The sequence below is a fragment of the Fistularia commersonii genome, chromosome 4 (assembly GCF_037954325.1).
Source record: "Fistularia commersonii isolate RoL2024-O1a breed Wild chromosome 4, RoL_Fcom_v1.0, whole genome shotgun sequence".
Lineage (NCBI taxonomy): Eukaryota > Metazoa > Chordata > Actinopteri > Syngnathiformes > Fistulariidae > Fistularia > Fistularia commersonii.
The window spans coordinates 11,344,452-11,370,452 of record NC_141287.1 but is presented as its reverse complement, the minus strand read 5'-3'; the positions used below and the strand labels follow the sequence as shown (position 1 = coordinate 11,370,452).

The 26,001-nt window shown below is 41.4% G+C and overlaps 1 protein-coding gene across 1 annotated transcript in view; it reads right to left on the bottom strand.

The window, feature by feature from the left end:
• pard3bb (par-3 family cell polarity regulator beta b) overlaps positions 1-26,001 on the bottom strand; it is a 224,842-nt gene that overhangs the window by 138,418 nt on the left and 60,423 nt on the right. The window contains exons 6-13 of the mRNA XM_086145295.1: positions 23,209-23,292; positions 20,819-20,944; positions 17,152-17,407; positions 15,881-15,989; positions 13,432-13,571; positions 13,232-13,360; positions 670-861; positions 210-368 (exon numbers count right to left, since the gene is read on the bottom strand). Coding sequence (XP_086001421.1) covers positions 210-368; positions 670-861; positions 13,232-13,360; positions 13,432-13,571; positions 15,881-15,989; positions 17,152-17,407; positions 20,819-20,944; positions 23,209-23,292 — 1,195 coding nt within the window. The remainder of the gene's footprint in view (positions 1-209; positions 369-669; positions 862-13,231; positions 13,361-13,431; positions 13,572-15,880; positions 15,990-17,151; positions 17,408-20,818; positions 20,945-23,208; positions 23,293-26,001) is intronic.

The window sequence follows — 26,001 nt, the reverse complement described above, 5'->3', positions numbered from 1 at the left end:
CCTTAATCCACTAAAAGAGAGGTGATAATAAATGCTCCTAATCTCAATTAGCATGTCTTTCACACGCACAAACTCCAACTAGGCTTTGTGAGCACCTGAGAAAACACGTCTCAAGTTGAAAACATTGAACAGAGGGTTTTTTTTTTTTAAATGAACACATTTTTGTGAGCAAATAAGTGCGGGTGTGTTGGTGCACATTTTAGGTGTACCTTCAGAGCCCTGAGCACCACGAGCTGGATCATCCCCCTCACGTTTCCTTCATGGGACATGGAGCGACGCAGTGTCTCCATGGCGACGTGGTTGGAGCGTCCAAGCAGCGACTCTCCGTTCACGGCGACCAGCTGGTCATTGACACGCAGGCGCCCATCCTGCCGCCGCGCAATATTAGAGAAACAAAGAAAACAAACATCTCAAAACGTGAGTTTTTTTGTATCATTTATTACAAAATTAAAACAAATAAAGATTGTCTGAGTGATGTCACTGATGATGTCACCCACTTCAAATGGGTGGGTGTTCAAAGCTTTTTTTTTTTTTTCCCCAAGTATTTCTCATTTGCCTAATGAGATTGCATACTTTCTTTTTAAGGCAAAAACAAAAGATAATTTTGGTTATTTTATTTCAAATTTCCTAATTTGGGTGTTGGATAGGGGTGGAGGGGGGGCGATTAACCTTGTACGCAGCGCCTCCATGAATGATGGATTTGATGAAAATGCCCAGATCCTCTCCCGTCTCCCTGGACTTGTTCCCCTTGAGGCTGACGCCCAATCCCGCTGAACCGGTGTCGTTGAGCGGCACCTCGAACATGAGCTTCTCCTTCCCATGCTCCGGGATCAGGCCCGCCACACGGGACAGCTCTTCCTTCTGAGAGAGGAAATGCAAGTGATGTGGTTAGCAAGAGCGACGAAGGGGGAGGGAGCCGCGGGAAGACTAGAGGTCAGCGGTTTTCCAGGCACTCAACAAGTAAAAAGCTTTTCAATTTAAGAAAAAGCCATCGCAAATGGTGGTTTTGGGGACAGGGGTTTTCTATTGGAAAAATTGCAGCCAGAGTCCATTTATGAAAAACAAACTGAAATTTCAGCTTACTTACGTTCATCTTTTCTCATCGTGTGAGTTTTTGCTCCTCTCACTATTTATCATTCTGGATTTTGTTACAGAGAAAGGAAATGGTTAGACTCTGCGAAGCTCAACGATCGGAAATATTCCTAGGAGGAACAGTAGTACAATGGAAATATGAGAAATTTATGGGAAAATCATTTGGAAAAGCCAATCCGAAACGGTTGAGAGTTGGCTGAAAGTCACTTTTCATGTCTTTCATCGTTGTGTCCTCCAGTTGTAAAGCTTTTTGTGCTTTTCTTCAATGAGTTAGCCCTCACTATGGCTCTCAAAAAAGTTAAGAGTGATAGCAATACTGGTGTTAAGAAGAAGTTAAGAATTACAGTCGATCAGAGGAAGGAAATAATAGCTAAAAATGAGTGCGGTGTTCATGTTACAGATCCCGCCAAGCACTAAGGACAAAGATGCGCTAGAGATTGCTGATGTGGCTAAAGGGGCAACGAGACTGACGAAGCATTGGTCTCAAGTCTTAGAAGAAGAAAAGCGATTGTTAGTTTGGATCAATTAAAGACAGCTTGCTGGAGATGATTTGCTTGCTGATTTAGTGAAGGAAATGCACATTACAAGTGCTAGAAAGAAGAGAAAGAACACCAGAAATAGTAGTTATTAAGGTTTTCTTTAATTCCTTCCTGGATTTTTCCAACAAATAAATCCATAAGAGTTTCAGGAGTGTAGCATGTTTTTTAGACTTGAGAACAGATCAACGGGATTTCTATTGATTTCAATGGGAAAAATTGATTTGGTTTGTGAATGGAGTCAAAAACAAATTAAATTTGTCAGCAGAGGCTCTATTGTAAAAGTTTGACCTGAAAAATAATTATTCGTGGTGCAATTCCACTCTCATGTCTGCACACCACTCTGCACAAAGTCTATTAGCATTACCTTAACAGAAAGTTTAGAAAATGGCAGAGAAAATGGCTGTGGCAGCTTCCCCTCAGAGGGTGGTAAAATGTGCTCATCAGCGCCTTTACAAGCACATTTACATCCCAATGAATATTCATAACTTTCAATTTCCCAACCTTTAAAGCACTGCCCCTTGAGCAGTTAGCTTTAGAGGTACGTTTCTTTTTTTGCCCTGTTGTTTTGGGGAAAAAAAAAAAACAGCCATCCACCAGTGAGTTGAAAAGTGTCCAAAGCGTAAACAACTGAGTAGACAGCAGATATTTACTGTAAATATAATGTGTCATACATTTGTAAGGAATGGAGAACAGGGGGTAAATTTAAAGTTCTTTGGCCAAGAGGACGCCTAACCAGGTGGGCTAACTTGGAAAAAAAAAAGAATGATAAAAATAAAAAATTAAGAAACTTATTAAAAATGTGTGAATGGAAGAGACAACTGTGCTACCACAACCATTATAAGCATAAAGTATATCTATGTTTACAGCAAAAAATATGAAAGGTCATCTACGTTTGTTTAATGTTACATGCTATAAATTATTTCCCCTTTATGGCATGCATTTACATAATTCGAGGCCATTTTTGATCCTCCCACACAACAAGCAGTGGGTTTATTTTTGCCAAAACATAGTTAGAGGAGCCTCAAATAGGAAGCTTGCCCTTCAGTCTTTTCTCCATTTACTTCACAATTATACTTATATGCATATATGCATGTTCTTCCCATGTCTGGGTAAGTTTACTCCGGGTTCTCCGGTTTCCTCCCACAGTCCAAAATCATGCAGGAGGTCAATTGGAACACATTGAGAAAACTGCCCAGATCTGTGACTGAGACTGCGAAAGGTGGTTTGTCTCTATATGTGGCCTCGTCCAGGGTGTATCCCACCTCCTGCCCTATGATGGCTGGGATTAACTCCAGCATCCCTGCGACCATGACTACAGTGGTAAGTGGTAGATAATGGACATATATACACGCACACACACACACAAACACACACACACACACACACGAGAGTTACATCAGAGATCCGTTCCAACCGATTTATAGAAGACCATTTTCAATGCAAGTCAGAACTACTATAGCCTTGGTCGCTTATCTAATCCTTATACAATTGATCTCAATGCAAATTGTACATATCTAGAGACAGAACTAGAACAAAATAAAATTATTTTACTGCAAAAAAAAATGACAAAAGGGGAACTATAATTAAAAAAAACATTAAAATGAGAGAGTAGACGTGAACAAAGAATGTGGACTGGAGGTCCAATGATGAAGGTGAAAGACCACTCCAAAGGTGGTCCAGAATTACCGAGCGTACGCCTCTCCCAAACTAACACTGCAAATCTTTTGTGGCTCTGAAAGAAGTCCAGACACAATGTTTTCACTTTTTACTTTGTGCTGCTTCAAATCGAAATTTATTACTGTAACGATTTATGAGAAAACTGACATACAGTTGAAACACAGCAAATGGAAGACACCAGCTGGCAGCAAAAGCAAAAGTGGTCTGTCATAGCCAAGTGGTGAGCAGCATATACACAAACACTGAATAAGGCTTGGAGGTCCTGAGATCTAGATGGAAGACACCTCCAAAGGTGGTCCAGAACAACCGTGCTAAGATCCCGTAGGAGTTCCAGTTGCAGGCGGACCAAAACAGATGGAGCACCAGTGGATGATAAGCACAAGACAGCCACAGTGTTAGATATGTCAATCCCAAGTGACGACAACATCAGGAAGAGCAAGGGGAGGCTGGAGAAAAACCACGCAAAGGTTCATATGCAGTATGCATATATTTGTGTGGCTCGCCTCCAGGTTCTTCTGTTTCCTCCCACAGTCCAAACATATGCTGTGGGGTCAGTGGACAACCTAAATTGTGAATGAGAAGGTGAACGGTTGTATGTGTATAAGTGGTCCTGGCAACCAATCAAGGACAAACCCCAACCCTCGCCCATTCACAGCTGGAATAGGCCCCGCCCCCTCTGCGGGCCTGAGTGCAGGATAAGCAATACAGACAATGAATGAATTAATCTCAAGACTGTCGAGCCCAGAACCCCAGGACTCCTTAGTGACAAGAGGGAAATGTTGCTATCAGCTGATGCTAACGACAGAGTCAAAGTTAAAAGTGAAATTTAAATCCTCGGGTCATGACCACCATGATAAACAGAGTTTTAATCACCGGCTATGTCCCGAATGATCACGTACATTCCCTCTTACCTTTGGAACCAGACAGAACCAACGTTCTGACCGGTGAATGGTGTTAGATTGAGGTGGCAAAAAAAAAAAAATTCTGTTTCACTGAAACTTGCAAAACAAAAATGAGTACCCGCTTTCCCAATTTACAATTTCACTGGCATTAGAGCCAGAGCTATGAAGAGCAAATTCAGCTCCTCAAACAGTTGGTAAAGAAACAATTTCCTCAACTGGCATCACTCTTATTCAGTCCCAGAAATGCTTTTCAGAGGACCTTATTGGCTGGTTTCCAGTGAAATGTTAGTAAAAATATAATTAAAAGTTTTGATAAACATCTCATCAGGTTTTACTATTACTGCTCTGGGTACAGCTTCAATTTATTCACAACTCATGGTGCGAAAAAAATTAAGAATTTTATTTACTTATTCTTAATTTATGACCTAAATAATTTGTTGATATAAAAGTATGAATAATGAATATTTATATTTGACAATATATATCCATTGATTCTCTGTCTACACCCCTTTTCCTACAGTGAGTGCTAGGGTCTATGCTAGCAGTCACTTGGCGAGAGCAGGATCCCCCTGAAGCAATCACAGTGCTGTAGAGACCTACAAGCCTGTGCAATTAAGGTTCCCAAAGGAACCAACAACTCCTACTACTACTTTTACAACTAACCTCTTAATAAGTTGTGTCAGAATTTTGTTTCTATGGCGTAAAGTAACACGATTTTCACCGAATGTCGGAACTCACATACTGTACACAAGTACCTATGTCACTGGCATACGCTAGCACATTAAATCAAAGAACTGTCCGCACAGAGCCACGTGACAACTGAGACATCAACTAGTTCCTACATATATCGGACTGTGTAAAAGGACTTTTTGCTTGTTTTTGTACTATAGGAGGAAACCAAAGAAACCATAGGAACCCCATGCAGACACTGGGAGAGCACACAAGCTCAACAAAGAGAGGCTCCTTGTCAAAATCCAACCAGCAACATTCTTGCTATGATGCAAGAGCATCGAACACTTTGACATTGTGGCAGTTATAACATTTTATAATGTTATGAATAAAACAGTTTCCAGGAAGTACAAGAATTGGTAGTAGTACTCACAGTAGCAGTAGTATTTATGAGTTGATTGAGGGATTGAGGGATTTGAACCAGCACATATGCTTGCAATACCTTAATCAAATGTTATATTATTAAGATTAAAGGTGTCATCTTTGCTTCGTGAACATGAGAAAAGCCATTTTCACAGACGATCCTCTACCCCCCGTTGATCATTTACTATTTAAATGGGTTGCCACGATGATGGATCAATGGGAGGACGCACCATTGGTGCGACAACCATGTGTTTTATTAAAAACTCATCTTCTCAGCAGAGAAAAGATACACCGAGTTTAAAAAAAAAAAAAAAAATGAAGAGGAGCAGCCGACTAAAACGCGCACTGGCACATACGAAGATGTCCTTCGGGTCGTTCCTCAAAGCCAAATGAATGTGGAGTCAGAGAGAAATGCGGGGGGAGATACAGATAAAATGGGGTGGTGATAAGAAGAATAATGATTGTAATTTTAGTTATCAGTTATGTAGGATTAGGGATGTTGTTTTACAGTACGCTGCTCCAAATGCTCTTGTAGGTTTGTTTGTTTTTTTTGGGGGGGGAGGGGGGTCAGGACCTGCAAACAGCAATACGGTCTTTTAGCAGAGTCCCTGCAGATGGCCAGCCACTGTGCAAGATTTGTTTTTATATGTGCATATATGAATTGTGCTTGTGTGAGAGTATGTGTGTGTGTGTGTGTGTGTATGTGTGTGTCTGTGTGTGTCTGTGTGTATGCGCGCCATGCCCAAGCCCCTCACTGGAAAGTGAAGGAAAATAACTCCCCGCCGCATGTATTTTACAAGGCCGGGCCACTAAAGCTGCTGAGGTAAACACTGCAGGGATGGACATTATAGTCTATGCTTCTGACTTATGAAAATAACTGTCCCATCAGTGATTGCCAGAGATGGAGGCCCCCATTGCCCCCCCCCCCCCCCCCCCACCACCACCACCACAGTTCGCTTGCATGCTATCCCCTCCCTTAATGGCATGTGTAAAGGCACCGGCGAGACGAGTGGCAGTCCACAGTCTTGGTGCGACTAAAAAAGCATTTACTGCCCTACTGAGAAAGGAAGCGGATGATGGGGGGGGGTGAATATAAGTGTAATTACAAGCGGGAGAGGAAGATGGAGGTGCAAACTACTGCAGCGGTGGCGAAGGGGATACATAAATGCCTGGTCTGAACTGTCAGATAAAAAGAACTTTATTTATGCCAACGTTTCCTATATTATAGAAGAAAGTGTGGTTAAGGCCCAGTGCTGCATTAGCCAAGCTAATGCCGTCTACATTCGTACTATGTGTTACGGACACTCGCTCACACACATGCTTCCACTCCCTCCGTCATAGGTTTGCATTGGAGGTCGTCGCACGCCAGGCTGCTGAAACCCATGCCGGACGCCGCCGGCGCGGGGATTTTTTATATCGCATCCGGATTCCAGCCGGCCGCCGGGGAGCTGCCTCCTCCTTCATTAGTCACACTTGTCTGGTTCGCACTGACACCCGGACCCGTATCATAAGCAGGGTTCCGTGCGGAGGAAGACAGAGAAGGGCTAAAAAGTTTGGCCAAGGAAAACAAGTACCTGTACGAGCATTTATGTGGAGCATTCAAGAATCCGCACTTAGACCTGTTCATCCGATTCTAAATGCTGGGCAGGGGGTAATTTTCGTAAAGAATCTCGACTACGTAATGCAACATAAGAGCGGTTTGATTTTTGACGACATCGTTTTGCATTTAAGATACGCAAATTTATATCTGGGGGGGCACAACTTGATCGCATCTCTACAAGGATGTATGTGAAGGGGATTTTTTATTTTATTTTTTTTCATTAAACATTTTTAATGTTTCAACCATGGCCAGATCTTTTTCCTGCCACAGAACTGCAGAGACGTAACAATTTTATAATTCGTGCTTGAAAACTCTCAGCCCCCCCCACATCCATTTGTCAGCGGGAGTTGTAAGATGTCCAGAATCCCACGCGAGGAAAGCTCTGGGGGGAGAGGGGTGGCCTTGTGATAGGGAAGTAGGGAAGAATAGGAGGAGGAGGAGTGGGCAAGGGATGACAGAGGGTAGGGGTAGCAGTACTCTATGTAGGATTTAAATGGATAATTATTATTATCATCACATATTACTATTATTGCTACTGTGCAGGAGCACTGGGGGCGGCATGTGACTGAAATCGCTAATTTGCCATTTAAATCATCGATTTCCATCAGCGTAAAAATACCTGGAGAGGAGGAGCTCGGTGTGTCACGGGAAGTCTCTTGATAATTTAGATCTATAGCAGGCAGACACGCTGTACCCTGCGACCGCCGCGTCCACATGCGAAGGTTTTAAAAAATGAGATGAGACAGAGACAGCGAACAGAAACACTTTCCTGATGCCGGGATGGTGGCAGCTCCCGTAGAGACGACAAGCTGCCAGAGTGTGTGTCAATGTGCGACTGTGTGTGTGTGATGGGCATACACAGGTCTCGGAGGGTGTAACAGATGGGGGATCTATTAGGGTTCTGTGAGGTCAATGTTGGTGACGTTATCAGTGAAATGTAACTGTCTCTCTTTCTCTCCACACACACACACACACACACACACACACACACACAGGATGCGGCATTGATGGATGAGAAATAATCAGAATGAAGAAACTGTTCAATAAAGTTGTTTTGCTCTGAATGTGTTGTCTCACCAGCTGCCAACTGCTGACTGTCTTAATACGCCTGTGTGTGCGTGTGTGTGTGTGTGTGTGTGTGTGCGCACACGCGTGTAGAGCATCTGGCACTCGAAAAATTTTCTGTTTAAGCGAGGAAAAAAGGAAAAAGAAAAGCAGGAAAAGGGCAGAGAGAAGCGCAGATACCCCACACCAAAAAAAAAGGCAGAAGGGGATTCGGAAACAACTCTCATTGATCCTCGACTGTCGGTGGCGTGTTCTTATTCATTATTTTCCTTCTCCTTTTCCGGGGCCCTTGAAAAGAGTTTAGTGAAAAAAAACTCCTGTGACACGAGTCAATTACCGTCTTTGCTTAATCATAAATCAGGTGTTCAACTCTTTCGCTAAAGAAAATTATATATTTTTTTATTTTAGTATAAAATAATAATTTGATTAAAACAACCACAATATCAATAATAGTATTAATAATAAAGGCTGTGAAAACAACAATAAAAATAATAATTATTATTTATCATAACACTGTAATTATTAATAATGAATGATTAATCATTGTCAACATCATTATCATTATTGTTATTATTATGATTAAGAAATAAGCTTAAACGCGTTTTATTTGGTGTTTTTCAAGTTGAAGCAAAGTAAAAAAAGGGAAATCCACTACGGCAGGCCAACACCCACGAGGCAAACAAATAAAATGGATTAAGATGGAAAAAATTAATTGAAATTACAAAGAGAAGAACTTGCTTGTTCAGAGAAGGTAGATTTTAAATGGGATCAAAATTAAATTGTTTTGATTGACTGCTGTTCAAACAAAGCACTGTTTTTCAAGGAGCCCTCCATTATGTAATACTGCATATCATCGCAGGCGAGCTGTGGGAACGGGGCCCCGCCCACCCTGAGTGAGATGTTATTAAACCAGAACGAAAGAGGAAAGGAAAGGTAGGAAAACACAAAGTGTGAAATGTCTGGATGGAGAGAAAAAAAGAAGCGTCTTTGTTTCGAACATTAGTCTCATGGCAGACGCCGACACAGCGGGTGCGGGGCCCTCACTGCGCCGGGGAAATGTCTGGAAAATGTATTTTTATGTTCTGCGTGTTGTGTGTGCGATGCGGCGCAGCAGGTGGAGGTACACTTGTTGTGTTGTGGAATGTTTAGAAATATGATCGCATGTCACCGAATAAGTTAGCGGGTGCACGCATGCGTGCGTGTGTGTTTTTGTGTACGTGTGTGTTGACGCGGCGCAATGTGTTTGCTAACGTCTGCGCACCGTGTAGAACAGACAACACCAGATGGTGGGCTGAAGTGACACAAGGGAGACGGGGAGGGAGGAGAAGCTCAACGAGACCCAACAACATTTCTTCATCATCATCATCATCATTATCATCCACTTTGTTTTTTTTCTTCTGCAACACAAAACAACCCGGCAATGACCCTCAATTCTAATTAAAAACACAAAAAAAAAAACGCGCTGAAGAAACACTTAGGCGACGAAGGTGCGATGATGAAGGTTGTTCGAACAATTGTTTGACTTATTTTAGTACAAATATCAGTAACTTAAAAACAGTACTTCCATACGGGTCATTCATTATACAAAGCTAAATTATGTTCTTCCCCTTTCAGCTTTTCCCTTCAGGGGTCGCCACAGCAAATCAACCTTCTCCATCTAACCCTATTCTCTGTATCCTCCTCACTCACGCCAACTACCTCCATATCCTCTCACTATGTCCAAATTAATATTTCAATAAAAAGTCGATCCCAGGCCCAAATATAGAGACATACAACAATCAAGAAGTTGGAGGATTTCCGGTACTTCGGGTCAACAGTCAAGAGCAATGGAAAGTGTGGAAAAGAGGTAAAGAAACTGGTTCAAGCAGGTTGGATTGGGTGGAGAAAAGTGTCAGGGCTACTATATGATAGAAGACTATCAGTCAGAATGAAAGGAAAAGTATACAAGACAGTGGTGAGACCAGATGTTGTATGGCCTTGAAACAGTTACAATGACAAAAAGACAGGAGGCAGAGCTAGAGTTCGCAAAGATGAAGATGTTAAGGTTCTCTTCGGCAGGGACCAGGATGGATAGGATCAGGAATGAGTATATTAGAGTACAGCATATGTTAGATGTTTTGGAGAAAAGGTCAGAGAAGCCAGATTAAGATGGTTGGGTCATGTACAGGAGAGGGATAGTCAATATATTGGTAGACGGATGCTGGAATTGGAGCTGCCAGGCAGGAGGTCTCGAGGAAGACCAAAGAGAAGATTTGTGGACGTAGTGAGAGAGGATAAGAAGGTAGTTGGTGTGAGAAAGGAAAATACAGAGAATAGGGATAGATAGAGAGGGTAGATTCGCTGTGGCGACCCCTGAAGAGAAAAGCCCAAAGGACAACAAGAAGAAGACAACAATAATAATAATAATAATGATAAGAAGATGAATAATTGGGTGGGAGACGCAGTTCACCCTGGATCAGTCGATCCCGGGCCAGATATGGAGATATACAGCCATTTTCCCTCTCATTCACGCGTCATATAGAGACAGACAACCATTTACTCTTTCATTCACATGTCATGGATGTACTGCTATTCACTCTCTCATTCACCTGTCATTTCAAGAAATACGACCATTCACTGTCTCATTTCTACTTTTGTACATCAGACAGTTTAGAGAAAAACAACCAATAACTCTCTTTTTCTGGCATCATAAAGACATACAACCATTCACTACCTCATTCACATGTCAAAGATAAACAATCAATCACTCTCTGTCACACATTTTGACATTTCAGGGTCTCCAATTACTGTATTTTTGGACCGTGGAGAGAAACCGGAGAACCTGGAGGAAAGGTTTGCAGTCCGAAAGAAGATAGAAACACGCTTGTCGTCGAGTCTCCTGCGGAAGCCAACTGTGACCAACCCTCTCCAAACATACGGTGTTTACTTGTAAAACGGGAAATCTATAAAACACACAGGCGGCAAATGATCGGACCAGATGGAAAGAGGGCAGATGTGACATCATCACCTCGATTCTTAAACCCGAATGAACTCATCGACATGCGCGCACATTTAAACTTCCATTGTAACAGCAGTTAAAGGATGACTAATGCTATCCTGGAATCACCCCGTGTCTTGTGAAGCGGCGTGTTTCGCAGCTTCCCCTTGATGTCCGAGACCGCCGAACAACACCGGCTTTTAATTGGGCAGAGGATGAGTTCTCGCCGGAGTTGGGGGGCGGGGGTCGTGTGAGGCCGAGAACCCGGATAGGCGGATCCCGAGTGATCTTTGGATTCCGATCTGACCGTTAAAAAGAGAGACCGATTTATATTGGCTTCGCCCGCACACACTCACATAATGCTGTCAAGGTATCCCTTTTCCGACAAATATGACTCTTAGGTTGGGATGCGACTCCAGTTTGGGGCCAATAATTAATCTCCTGTCGTTGGGTCTTATCGGGAAACACCAGACTAGAATTCTTGTTCTGCTGTCGCGACACATCATGCCGTCTGTTACCCAGTCCCCCCCACACACACACACATACACACACACTCACTCAATCTACCTTTATTGATATATTCAAGCTGAGCTAAGCTTTACAATGAGAAATTGCGTTTCGCCCCAAGTAATTAATCAGTTCTTATACTAACTGTAATGGAGAGTCAATCCCGCCATTTTTCACAGCCTCTCGTCCATTCGGGGGTCACAGAGCAGCGGCCTAATCAATCTGCCTTTTGTCAGATACGTTACCCCCCCCCCCCCCCCCCCCCCAATCAGGCCCTATTTTACGCCTTTGTCCACAAAAAAAAAAAAACATGCCTTTTAACGAGTATAGCAGTGAAACGGAGCCTTGAGGCTGAAAACTCAGGTAAAAAACAAACTTCTACCTTGTATAAAGTGCTTTCGGACTTCTTATTGAGATTAAATTTTACTTTGGGAGAGTACCATCATTTCAGGAAAGTGACTAAACATAATGGTAGCATCGATAAGTCTATTAAACCATCATCCCGAATGTGTCTTTGACTTTCCCAGTCTTCCAGGTCAAATCTCCTTGTCCTGCGAACTGGACTTGAATTTCTTCAATTGAGGACGTTTCACGTTTCAGTTCTCAGACGTTTCTGAGAACTGAGGAAGCTTCCCGGATGAGGGGAGAAACAACTTCAAGGGAAGAAATTCAAGTGCAGTTGCCACAAGAAGAAGATTTCAACAAGAATTCATCGTCACAAACGCCAGCCAATGAGAATCAGTGGTTTCGGAAGTAAAAACATAATGTGATGGGCATTTTCTTGAAAAGGCAAAATCTAGTTTTACAACTCACACAGGTTGGGGAGAAAAAAGAGCTGAAAAAGCTGATTGGGTAAATACTGATGGGATAAACATCTGGATTATTTTTTAAAACATAATTTCAGAGTAATTAAAGTGCTTGGAATTGCATTCCTCTCTGGTGATTTTACATTTGTAAAAAGGTTAAACAGAGAGCCATTGGAGTAAACAAGTAAATACACCCTTTGTGCCGGGACCTCGCCGGCCGGCGGTGCAATTTCACATGTTTTATTCGCATTTCACCGTGATAAAAAAAGCGAATTAAATAGTTATTATACATTTATGAGGCGCAAGGAAACCATTACCAACCCCGCCGTGATGAGGAAGGAGAGGGCAAGGGAGCGCAGGTGATTCCTCAGACTGGGATGGCAGAAATCGAGAATGCCGGAGATTTTTCAAAATGCTAAAAACAAATCATCCAAAATGTTTGAGTTGTTCTGGAAAAGCCAGAGATCCCGTGCGAGGCTAAATTTATCAGAGATCATGAGATGGAGGTGTATTTGTCATGGGGGAAAATATATAAATGAACCCGGCATTTTCGGCCTATCACTGCGAGTAAGTAAGTTAATCACCATGCAGAGAGAAGGAGGGAGAGGGGAAGAAAAATAAAAAACAAAAGATGGAAATATAGAGCCACAATGTACTAATGAAGTGTTTTATTATTCAGAACGGCGTTAAAAAAATTCCACAGGAGGAAGAGGAAAAACGACAGGCGCGGAGATATTTCGCACGCCGGCAGATTTTTTGAGTTTTTCGTGTTTTTTTTCTGTGATGAAATGTTCAGTTTGTTTTTTTTTTTTTTTTATAGCCCACTGAGCTGAGCATTTCCGGGCAAGCCTGTTGATCGGACCAAAAGTTGCAAAAGTCAGCGTAGGCCCGAGGGTGGGAGATCAAAAAGCCGGAAGGTAAGCAGGAGACGGGTGTTTGTGACGCGCGAGTGTGGCGGACACCGAGCTATTTACCATCTCACGGGGAAGGAACAAGTCTTCCTGCCTCAGGACCACAAGACACACATTCTCTCCGTGCCTGGTGCTGCGCAGCATGCACACCAGCTCCTCCTGGCCGACACCTGTAATGTCCACGCCGTTCACCTGCACGCACAGAATTAACATTAGCGTCACTGTCACCGGAATAGCCGCCCGTCCGCAGATCGCTGGCTGACCTCGAGTATTCGGTCTCCGGACTGCAGGCGTCCATCTTTGACGGCGGCGCCGCGCGGGAGGATGTTTTTGACCAGGATGGGTCCGGGGCCATGAACCGATGAATCTCTGGTGACCACGGTGAAACCAAGACCTTCCGAACCTGGGAGAGAAAAGTTTCACGGAAAATTAAGACGTGTGAGAAATAAACCCTCAGGCCTTATTAAGAAAGAGTACATGCTGCTGCTATCTGTAATGCAAGCAAACACACACCTGCACACTATACTTTTAAGAACACCAGATTTCAGCTGGGCATATTGGAAAATAAGCAAACTGAAATAAACATATCAGCTTTTATGTGCAGATTTCAGGCCATTAATTTATTGATTTTTGATCTGACGCATCATTATTGAAATGATGTCCTGAATGCAACATTTCTAATTATTCAGGCATTCATAGATGTTTCCTTCCAAGTATTTTTTTTGTTATTTTTTTGTTTGTTTTTGAGTGATTTTATGACAACTCTTAGGAAAAGCCTCGATCTTCATCTAGCATTTTTTTTTTATGATTTCATTTTTTTTTTAGGTGACACACATAATGTCAATTAAATAATAATAACACATATAAAAAATAATAATAAAGGGACTGGAGAAGTAAAAAAAAAAAAGAAAAACTCTTTACTTACTCTTCACAGTTAATTTTTTTTTTTCACTCTTCATTACACACAAAGTAGAATCAGACTATATTTGTTAGATATGGATACATTTCCACGGTCTAGTTAGCGCACCGTGGCTGCTCTGTGTGTGTGTGTATGTAGAAACCATCGGAGACGTGCTGGAGACGTGCTGGCATTACTTTAAGCCCTCTAGCCACAACTGCAGCACTACGTGCACGTGCAGGTGAGAAGGTTTAAGGGAGTGTAGGATAGGAGCGAGTAAACGAACTATGAACTTAACTGTAGATATAAAGGGTCAATGTTCTGGAAAGAAAGGTGTGGGAAGATTTAAATACTAATAACTGAAAAAATGTCCACACACACACACACACATACAGAAAAGTATCCTAACACACTCATAAACTGAATGAATGCGTCCCAAACAGACACAGTAGCTGGTTGTGTGTTTTATAGACCTCATTTAGTCCAGTCTCTTTAGCAGAGCACAGTCAGCAGTTTGGCCCCGGTATGAATTCATATCAGCAGAAATGAACAGATCAATAAAGACTTAATAGACCCTGAAGAGAGGGAATCAGGAAGATGGAGGGAGGGAGGGATGGAGGAGGGGAGGAAAGGAAGGCGAGCCAGGGAAAAAAAGAGAATGATAGCTGCAAGGAAACTGGCCGGAGGAAAGGCAGGAGACTGGTTCTAGTGAGAAATACAAGGGGGTGATGGGTAAATTCAAGTAAGGAACATGTGATACATGACAAATGCAATGTTTTTTACACAACTGGCATCAAATGTAGACCTAATCAATGGGGAAAATAATGACAATACTTTTAAAACTGCAAAAATTTATATTGTCGTTCATTAATTAACATCAATGTATTCACTTTTTTTTCTTTTTAAACAATCATGGGGAAATACAATCAATTCTGAATGGTAACCTTAAAGACATGAAATAAATAAAATGTGAAAAATAATATTAAACAAAAAAAAATTAAAATAAGAAATTACCTAGCCAAAAAAAGGACAAAAATAACTTGAAAATCAGACAAATTTATGTTAAAAACATCAGCGCAAATATCTAAAAACAATTATAAGTTCAGAAAATCACCTGAAAACTAAGTTGAGGAAGACGAGGCGAAACGACTCAATGACAGGCAATTATATATTAAAAAAACATAAATGAATAAAAAGAAGCCATAGATGAAATTACTGAAACATTCAGGCTTCTGGGTTCAGTCAGATTTACTTCATTTTTCTGAATCAATGTCATATTACAATTTCCTACTTAGTCTAGTATCTGTATTTGTATGTATGTATTTGTATTTATTCATTCATTTATGTATTTATTTTTACAAAGTTGTGTGTTGAGACACATTTCAGAGAATAATATTTTTTAATGCAAGTCAGTGTGGATGTAATGCACTGTGTCCAACCTCTATTTATTATTTGGTACCTTAAGCAAGGTTTCTGTCGCTTTAATGCCGGGCGATCGTGTTTTTAAAAACCCTGGACGTTTCGCCCCGCAGGTCATCCTTCCAGGAAGGCCGCCTCCCTGCACTTCTCTAAACATTTGTCCGAAAACCCTGGATGCGGCACGCGATCGGTCACAGTTGAAAGAGTCAGACACGGGGATGGCAATGGTGCAAGAAGTGTTTATTTAAAAATTTGCGGGTTGGGGAAAAAAAAGGTCGAGCGTTACATCCTCTGTACCTCCTGGTACCTAATTACGAGGAGCGGGTCTGATAGGGAGCGCAAAATTCTGGTTCGGAGAAAAAGCTTGTGGTGGTGGCCGCAAAATCAGCTCTCACCTTTCTTCAGGTCGATCCTAAGTCTCCGTCCTCCCTTCTTATTGGCCACCAAGCTGGAGAGAGCGGGACTTTTCTTCGGAGCAGGACTGTCACTCCTCCCCTTGGTGTTCTATGGTTTTTCAAAAAGCAATTAGGTGTCACGAAAACGTTCAAATCCTACGGTTGTAAAATTATACGACCCCGGCTTGCATATCAAGGTATCGGGACACATAAATACACTGAAAAGTACTGTATACACTGAAAATACACTGAAAAGTACCTGCTCACTTAGGTATCAAGACACAAATACACTGATGTTATATTTACATGATCATTGGCGGTTGCTTAGTGACTGCAGCTTGTACGCCAGTTGTTCATCGGGTCGGTAGAGTTACAAAACCCCATAACCTGCATATCCTATATTGAGTGCTTGGTTACCATGGCGTCCGATGCCATCCACGTTGATGGACGAGATGGTTTAATGGAGAACCAACTGAAGACATACCGAGAGCTAAGAGCTTTCCTTTTCCACTTCCTCTTTATACATTTGACATGGAAATAAGATATCATTATTATTCTAACTGTGTATTCTATGAATAAAGCTCAAACAGATTACCAGTTTTAATTTATTACTTCTAATGTCCAGCTTTTATTGATTTATCCATTTGATGGTCATTGCTAGTCACACTTCATTTCTCAAACATTTTTATGCAAATCGTGATTATATTCACTGATAAGTAATATAGTTTGCTAAATTACTAAATTATCTAAAATGGAACTTACTATTTTAAGGTAATTACACTGTTGTTTTTCCTTTCTTATCAGTTATATTTTGGTATTTTAACTCATTCAGACTTGGATTTTTGAGGTGTTTTTGCTGTTGCTTTTTCAATTCCACACCAATATCTTGGTTATGTTTGCAATGTTTCAGAAACATCGGCCCGTCAGAGAAAAATTCAAAATAATTTCCCACTAATCTAAGGGTCATTTATTTGGTTAAAAATATTGATTCTGATCTTCAAGCGGACCAGTGATCCCTGCAGTCAGCAACCGATAGAAGCCCTCCATGACTTCCTGCACTGGGGTGTAAACATAGAGACCCCATCGTGATTTTCAAGAGTTATATTTTAACACTAATAATATTAATGGTATTGCAAAGCATTCTTTTTTTCACACCTGAAACAAATAAAAGGACCAATTTATTTTTTTCCCCCTTTTTTCATTTCCCGTGGCTTGTACTGTGTGAGTGAAGAACAAACTCTCTGTGGATTCACAAGACATGTCTCACGTACACAAACAGCAGCCTCCGGCACGGCGCGCTCCTCGCCTAGTCGCGCCACCGGGTTCTCGGGCGGCCTGAACGCAGGCTTGGCTTTGACGGGCGGCGGCTCTTTGGTCTTGGCGGCTCGGGGGCTGCCGTCCGTCCCAGCGCCGCTGCCAAATAGTTGGCCGATGAGGCTCTTCTCGTAGCGCTCCCTGTTCGGAGAGGGGACCACCTCCAGGCGGACGGTCGGGGAGTGCATGGCCTGGCGGAAGACCTCCTGGGCTCTGGGAGAGAGAACAGGCGGAGGTGAAGTCTTGGATGAATTTTGCTGCAAGTCTGCAGTTTATGTGTCATTAATTACACTAATGATGCCATTAATCACAATTACATTACCCACAATCTTACCAATCACTGTCAAGCGCAAAATAATCATCAAAGCCTATGTAACTCAATTAAGATTAAATGCGATCAGGGATATTTGATATACAAGGAGTAATAAATTATGAATCCGCAACTTTCGAAATGATCAGCATTTCTGACCGGGGCTTTGTGAGTTGCAGAAAATTGCAAGGGACAAAGTCATATTTTAAGGCTCGGACGTCAGAGCTAAACCCATTTCGAGCGATCGTCGGCTCAGTGACAGATGCGCGGGGGCCGCGGCTCGGCGCTGAATCTCTTTAATTTCGCAGATCAGCCGATACCGCGGATTGACTGATGTTGTTTTATGAGCGTCATCACCCTAAAAACCCTTTTAAGGTTGTGAGACGAAACGTCAGTCGCAATATCACATCAGGAAAACTGATTACTTTTAAACATAGACTTAATATGAAAAAAAAAAAAAACAATTCCATCAAACTGGTTTTAATATACAAAGTTGAATGAATTGGAAATAAGAATAGAATAAACATACTGTATGTCTTTTCTTTTCTTATTAGCCATTATTTTGAATTTAACTCCTAAATCAAATATTGCACTGTTTCCCTGTCTTTCTTGTAATTTGTCTCCAGGCCGAACCTGGGGCAGAACTGCAGATCCATGACACCTGCAGAGGCGGTCAAGGTAATCATATGATCTGTGAAAACACAATTATTTTCTATCAGATTATGCTAAGCGGGTTTGGCCAGGGCTGTCGAGTCAGAAGTGATTGATACCCACCATTATTCACCTCAGGTAAACAGAGAAAATCTCATTCCTTCCCGCTGGATTTGGTTACGTTTCTATTGGTTTCGGCATAAATGACGGCAATCAGTCAAATCATCGTCATGTTTCCGTAACAAGAGACTTTGCTCGGAAGGCCATTAATGAAGGACACACACATGCACACACACACACACACACACACACAATATTTCATGTGCATTTCTTTCCATTTTTGACCCCGGTGCCAACAGGAGAAGTTTACTGAGTTTTAATTTCAGTAAATAAATCAATTCTGAGCAGAGATGAAACCCAAATCATGATTAAAGGATTTTAAATACATTCATATCACAGACTGTTTTACACAAGTTTGTCAGAGATAAATATATATATTAGGAGCATATATGAATTCGATTGTCTGAGTTTATCTTATTTTATTTAACAATTTTCATGTATTCATCCCATATAGTGCACTTTTTTTTTTTATCAGTTAGGATTGATCAGCTGTTTATTCATCTACAAATTATACCCTTTTGTATACTTTAGGTACTTAAGATACATACAATATCATACATATTTTATTATCATTATACATTTATTTTCATCTTTGTACTTTGTGCTTTGTAAAGTACCATCAAATTTTGAGGTTTGATTGTTTTTTTGTCCGTGTTTTCTTCATACTAACTATATATTTTTTTTTTTCTTGAGTTTTGTTATTGCCTAATGCAACATCTTGATTGCTCCATGTATGTCCTTTTTATACACTGTTTTCACACTGACACAATATGTGTTACTGTGCATTCCTCTGAATAATGCAAACCTTCCTAGATTTTAATCCATTTACCTCAAGCACAGCACAAAATTCCCTCGCGTATAATCTCATTACGGCGCTGAATACTGGACAAGCGCTATTGTTTAGATTGTGCAGATGCCATAATGTGATGTAATCATTAAAACATTCACATATGTCCCTGCAATCTGCAGTAATCATTTAGACGCGCTGCTTTTGTGGTTTTCGTATCTGCAATCGTGTAACATCTCCGTCTCCTGTTTCTTTTCAGGTGCTCCGACGATAACAAGCCAACTTCGAGCGGAAACATCTGGTCTCGGGTGAATCGCCGACAAATCTTTTCCTGAAAGGGACAAGATCGACCAGGCAGACGTACAAAAGCCCGTTCTCAGACACCGGCTCTCCGCACATCTGTCAAGGGTTCTCTGTGATGGCGGTACAAGTGTTATGTAAGGCGTGTGACAATAGGAGGGGGGGAACGGCGAATGAGAGCGGCTCGACTCAACTTCAAACGATCTCTGCAAATCAAATACATCGACCAAGATACAGCTCTTTGGATAGAATTAAACAGGCTGGAATAATAAGGAATAAATTACAATTTTAGAAAATTAAAAATAAATTGTAGTGAACGCGAGTCCATGAATTGGAATAATTTAAAGGATGGATTTTTACATTTACAACCTAAAAGGGTCTGGATGAAAGAAAACACTTTTTTATGATTATAAGATATGAATGTGATATGAATACAACGTTAAACTTGTGGTCCTCTATTTAAATTGGACAAGCTTGAAAGGATCCATCTAATTTTGCTCAGGTGATTTATTTATCTTGAAGTCTGACACCAATAATATTTTATTACCTGGGATCAAAATAATTTTCTCGGTTCTATAGGCATATTTTTTTGTCTTTTCCGTCTTTATATTTATACATTTTCTTTTTCTTCTTTTCGCTCTTCCTTTTATATATTTTTTTTTCTTTTTCTCCTCTCTTCTTCATTTTCCTGTCAGCTGTTCCCTTCAGTAGACACCACAACCCCTCTATCACATCAGCTCATTTATTTTGCCTATCGTCATCATCTTTCTTAAAATAATCATATTTCTTAGTTTTTCAGAAAACACAAAAAAGGCAGCCATGTTGAAGAAGGAACTGATTTAGAATTGTAAGATTTAAAAAACAAAAATCATTCAGTCAAAAAATGACTTCAGCAATTATTTCAAGATGGCAAAAAAAAAAAAAAACGTTTTTTTTTTGTTTGTTTTTTTTACTATATGAGTTTCATGATTTTCCGACTGTAACACCTTACTTAGGATTATTAAAAAAAAAAAAAAAAAGGACAGCTTTTTGGAGTTTTACTGCATAAAAAAATATATGTATATATAAAGTCAGGTCAATAAGTGTTGGATCCCCTTGGGATTTAACAAGTTCTCCCACTTAGAAATCATGGAGGGGTCTAAAAATTTTCATCATTGGTACATTTCCACTGAGAGAGACAGAATCAAAAAAAAAATTAGAAATCGCATTGTATGATTTTTTTTTGTAAATCCTTTTTTTGTAAATCACAGGGTCAAATAAGTTTGCTTATCAGCTAGATTTCTGATCCTCAAAGACCTGTTCCTTTTGCTTTTAAAGAGTCCAACTAAGCTCTGCTCAGAGCAATTGCCAAGCAGCTCGGTGAAAAAAGAAAATTGTCAAGCCATTGTCAGGAAATAGAAGAACACACGCGCGCACACACACACACACACACACAAAGAAGTGGTGCTGCACTCACTGGCTGAAAGTCTTGTCCATGAGGTCGGTGTTGTTGATCTTGACAATACACTCATCCTCCTGGAACAAGCCCTCCCTCCTGGAGCGGCTGTCTTCCTCCACACCGCGGATGAACAGGCCCAGGGACCTAGCAGGAGCACACGGACGAGGGACTGAAGCTACGTTCTGTGACATGTCAATTGCGGGGCTGGATTGCAACGGCATTAGTTTAGTTTTTAGTCTTCATTTAAACCCCAGGTTTGGGATTTCAGTTTTGACCTTTAATAAGCCCTGCGGAGCAAGACCGTCTTGTGGCCGGGGTCACGGTCAGCAGCCCAGCAGCTGAAAATACAACTGAAATGTTGCCATTTTGTTTCTTCCGATGAGCATTTTGATTTTAATTTGAAGATGAGAATATTAACGCCAAACCACACTTTGTAACTTCTTCGCTGCCAATGGGAATCTAAATATGGGATTAGCATTTAGTATTTCTCGACCATCCCGTTTGTTAGGTCTAGAATACAGTAATGCCTTGACTTAAGAGTTTAATTCATGCTGCGGCCGAGCTTGTAACTTAATGTACTTGTTTATCAAATTCGATTTCACCATTGAATTGAAACGCTGTGAGTCAGTTTTAGCCTCCCCGCTCTGGCCTTTGTTACGTGTTTTTAAGCAAACAAATAAACGAAAGCACTTCATGAATAGCAAATAACATATCCAAAATAATAAAAGAGAAATAAACTGAAAAGAAATAAACAGGTTTTATCAAGTGTATTCACCATAAAGATCAGATGTAGAGGCTAAGGGCGACAGAAAGATTAACTTAACTTACTTGCACCACATTTATTGCTACAATGTATTGCTCAATGCAACTTGCACACTTTGCTACAATATATCGCTAAATTTAATTTAGCGACGGAGTGAAAGCCGGTCCTCTTTTTAAAACCATCTCCGACCGCTTCTTCGAAAGTCTCTTCCGATGCCTTGTCTGTTGATGTTCTCGCCGTCTGCAGCACCAAATCCCCCGTAAACATGTCGTGCCTTCTCACAGATGCTCTCGGCCACGGTATCAACTTCTCAATCTCTTCATGGGCAAGTTGATGACACGCACACCTCCCTCATGTTTTTCCATGATTTCCACTACCAAGCGATGGGTGGCGCAGCCATCTTGCTTTAAGCACTTAGTGGACACCAGCGGCCATGCCGGTGTCAGAAGTTCATCCCACTGGCTCGCCACTCAGGTCTCATCACGTATCATGAGACAACTAAAATAATTTTCTGATCAACAGCGTGTACCTTGAAAAATTCGCAAATTGATGCATTCATAAGTCAAGGTTCCACTGTGTTTATTTCGGTTTAGCCCATTAACAGCAGCACTGAGGGTGTGTGACGACGACTGAGTCAGCATGTTGCATCTTTCTACATGCAAACGTGTTTTTTTTTGTTTACACAAAGCATTTTAACAGTCAGAACAATTGGCCAGCTGCAATTGGTCAGAATTAGCCTGTCAGCCACGAAGTGGATTTTATGTAAAAGACAGAAACCTGGCCACAAATAAGATGTGAGGATCCTGAAGGACAGCCCTGAGACTGACAGCGAGACATGCGTGACAGCGCTTACATTCACAGACAGCCTGTGAAATCCAGTGAGATTCTACGGAAGATGGGAGGACGGGGTCAGCCGGGATTAGATGGAGGGGGCAGAGAGTGACGGGGGGAACCTTCGGAAAATAAAAAAGAAATTGAGGGAGGAAGTGTTCAAAGAAGGAAGAGAGGATGTGGGAAACAAAAATATGGAAAACACAAAAGATGAGAGACGAGGCAGACAAGGAAATTTAAGGAGGAAATTGCTGGGGTCAGGTGAGTCATGAGAACAGCCATAAAAAAAACTCATCCTCCTCTCCGTCAGGAAATCCCCATCCACTGTCTGACTGTCACACCCAAATAAAAAGTCCCGCAAAGCTGGGCGATTTTTCCTCATTTCCCATCTTTGTGATCTTACCAGTCTATACTGCGTCTAGACCCCCTCAAAACACAATAGGGAGTGAGACACAATTTTACTTTCTATCATTTTAGGTTTTCAAACAGAATAACGTTTAACATACTGACAGATCTTGTAGAAACACTGCAATTTCTGCAGGGGCGATGTTGTAGTATGGTATTTTAGCAAAGCAGCAGATATCAGTGTTGCTGTTTTTCAAATATACATAACTAAACTTTTTGTCAGATGTGGCTGAAGAGCCAGCGGCAGATTTGTTGCTACACGACTGTCCTAGAATGGACAAATATTTTAATAAAATCTTATTAAGATAATTATTTGCTGTGTGTGTGTGTGCGTGTGTTTGTGTGTGTGTGTGCGCAGGCATGCACCGTCCAGCCATCCATTCATCCATTCATCCATCCACTAACTCACCGGCCACTGAGTGATGAGCAGTAGGGGACCACATGGATTCCGAGGGGACTGTCTTCTCCCAGGATCTCCACTGTTCTGGTTAGGCTTCAAACACACAAATAAAATCTATTTAAATATAAAATATTTTTATATATATATATATATATATATATATGTAAGTATGAAAAAAAAATATATATATGAAAAAGGTTGAACAAGAAGGGGAGGGTAACTGAACACAAAACTATCATTTCAAAGAGTTTTTTGCAAATATGGTTGAGGAGCTCCAGATTTCAATGTGCATTTTCATCGATTGATCAAAATGTGTGTGTGCATTTATACATACACAACACTCGCAGGGGTCAAACAAACCAAATCAACCACACAGAGCATGGAGTAAGAGCAGTCCATACTACGAAGGTGGTTACAAAGAAAAAAACAAATATGGGTTCATTCAGTACGAAAAAAAAAAAAGAAAAGCTACTCTCCCTGAAATGGTACATCAGTATTTTTTTTTTTTTTTTGCAAAAGTACTTTTTGTCAAGGGCTTAATCCATGTCTGCCAACCACGTCCTCGGAGGAAGGAAAGCCGGCTCTCTGCATGAAAGTCAACAAAACTACAACTGCTTTCTGCATGTGTGTGAGTATGTGTGCATGTGTGTGTGTCAGAACTTCTCTGTGTCATTCATCTCTATGGGTTTCTTCCCCTCTTTCAATCTCTCACTGTCTGTGTGCTTTGGATTGTTCAAGTGTGTATCTAATTTACATTCTGCCTATGTTGAAATGTGTGTGTGCGTGCGTTGCCGCCTTTGTTTGTTTGATTAGTTAATCTATCAGAGCGCAGCCATTAATCCTCCCCTGACCTTCTCTGCGCTCCCTGCGTGTGTGGCTTCTTTTTTTTTTTCCAAATGGGTTTGTCTGAACTTAAGTTTTGCGCTCGGCGGGTTACGACCTCTCATGCCCGCCTGCTTCCTTCCGTCCCCCCCTTCAGATTACTTGCCCCAATCTGAAACCCCTGCGAACTCCAGCGCCGCGGATGCCGATAAACCCTGAAGAGAGAACAGTTGATGCCAGCGGGCAGATGGGGACGACGCAAAGCACAAACAAAAAAAATAAAACAACTTGTCTTCCTAACTATTTGTCTGCGTCTCTCGCTGAAAGACAAACAGCGGGATTAACTCCCAATTAATCCAGGTTTCGGTAACGTGGATAGCGAAGACAGGAGAATGCAAAGGTGATAGAGGGAGAGTTTTAAAAAATAAAACTAGCGATGGGGACAATGAAAGTGTCATTTTAAAGTCGCGGTCTGATAAAAATCTGATGCCGCGGCAACGACAAAGAACCTGCGGTGGGAAAGCGAGAGAGATGTTCTGACGGAGCCGCCAGAGAGGCTGATGAACTTTGAGTAATTAAAAGATTGCAGATACGGACGGGCGAAATTACGTTTCCTCGGCGGCTCTTCCTCGACAGGTACATTGAGAGCATCAGCGATTCAGAGAGAACCACCGCTCCTTCTCGTTGAAGGGGGGGTCCAGCTGGGAGTGGAGCACTTCAAATCTCTAGAATTGGCCTCAAGAGTCCCTGGAGGTAGGAGACACTGGAGGTGCCTTGGGGGGGCGGGGGGGGGGGTTGATTAGCTTAGCATGCAGCTTAGCAGTGTCTGGGTGTATATATAAATATACATATATACGCGTATGAATACATGTGTGTGTGTGTATGAATATACACACACAGACATACAGATACATACATATGTATATACATTTAAGTACATCTATACATCTATATGTCTGTCTATATACATATGTATATGTACACACAAATATATATATATATATATATATACACACACACATACACATATAGATATGTGTATACATATATATATATATATATGTATACACACACACACATATATATATGTGTGTGTGTGTGTGTGTGTGTATATATACATACATACATACATACATACATACATACATACATACATATATGTTACACTTATTGGCACAAAAATTTCCTTTGGGATAAATAAAGTTGTTCTCATGCATTCATTCTCATTCTCATATATATGAATTTGAATATATGAATTTGTTATTCTTTGGGCTGTCATCTTCAGGGGTCACCACAGCCAATCATCTGCCTCCATCTAACCCGATTCTCTGTATCCTCTTCTCTCACAGCAACTAACATCATGTCCTTTTTGTCTCCATCCATAGTTACCCTCCCTGGACTTTCTGCCAAGGAAGGGAAGGAGAACCTCCTGCCTGGCAATTCCAACTTCACCATCCCTCCTCTGTCCATGTCCGAAGCATCTCAGTTTGACTTTGTCTCCAGCATATCCAGCATGCGCTGTGATGGACTTGTTCCTATTCTATCCATCCTCCTCACACCCATAGAGAATCTCAACCTCTCTATCTCTCGTACGTCCACCACTGCTTCCTGTCTTTTCCTGAATACACACACAAGCATGAAACTACAATTTATGTAATCACTGAGATCTTGCTCCTCAACAGGATGTATTTCCCCGAGGCCAAGATAATCTATGACAATTTTTAATCGAAAGGCAGCCACTGGCATACTGTTCCTTGACCTCTCTCAGCCTCCATGTATTCAACAAACAAGAAGTTTCTGCGACTTTTTGAACGGCTTCTTTGCCAGGTTCGTTGACTCTTGGAAAAGGTTTCTCTTGGCCGAGCCGGGCCGAGCCGAGCCGCATAGAACGCCCGCGGAAAAAACGGAGAGCGATAAGGACTTAGCGAGACGGGAAGAGCAGTGAATGAAGGTAGGAAATGAGGGCCGTCTGCACGAGAG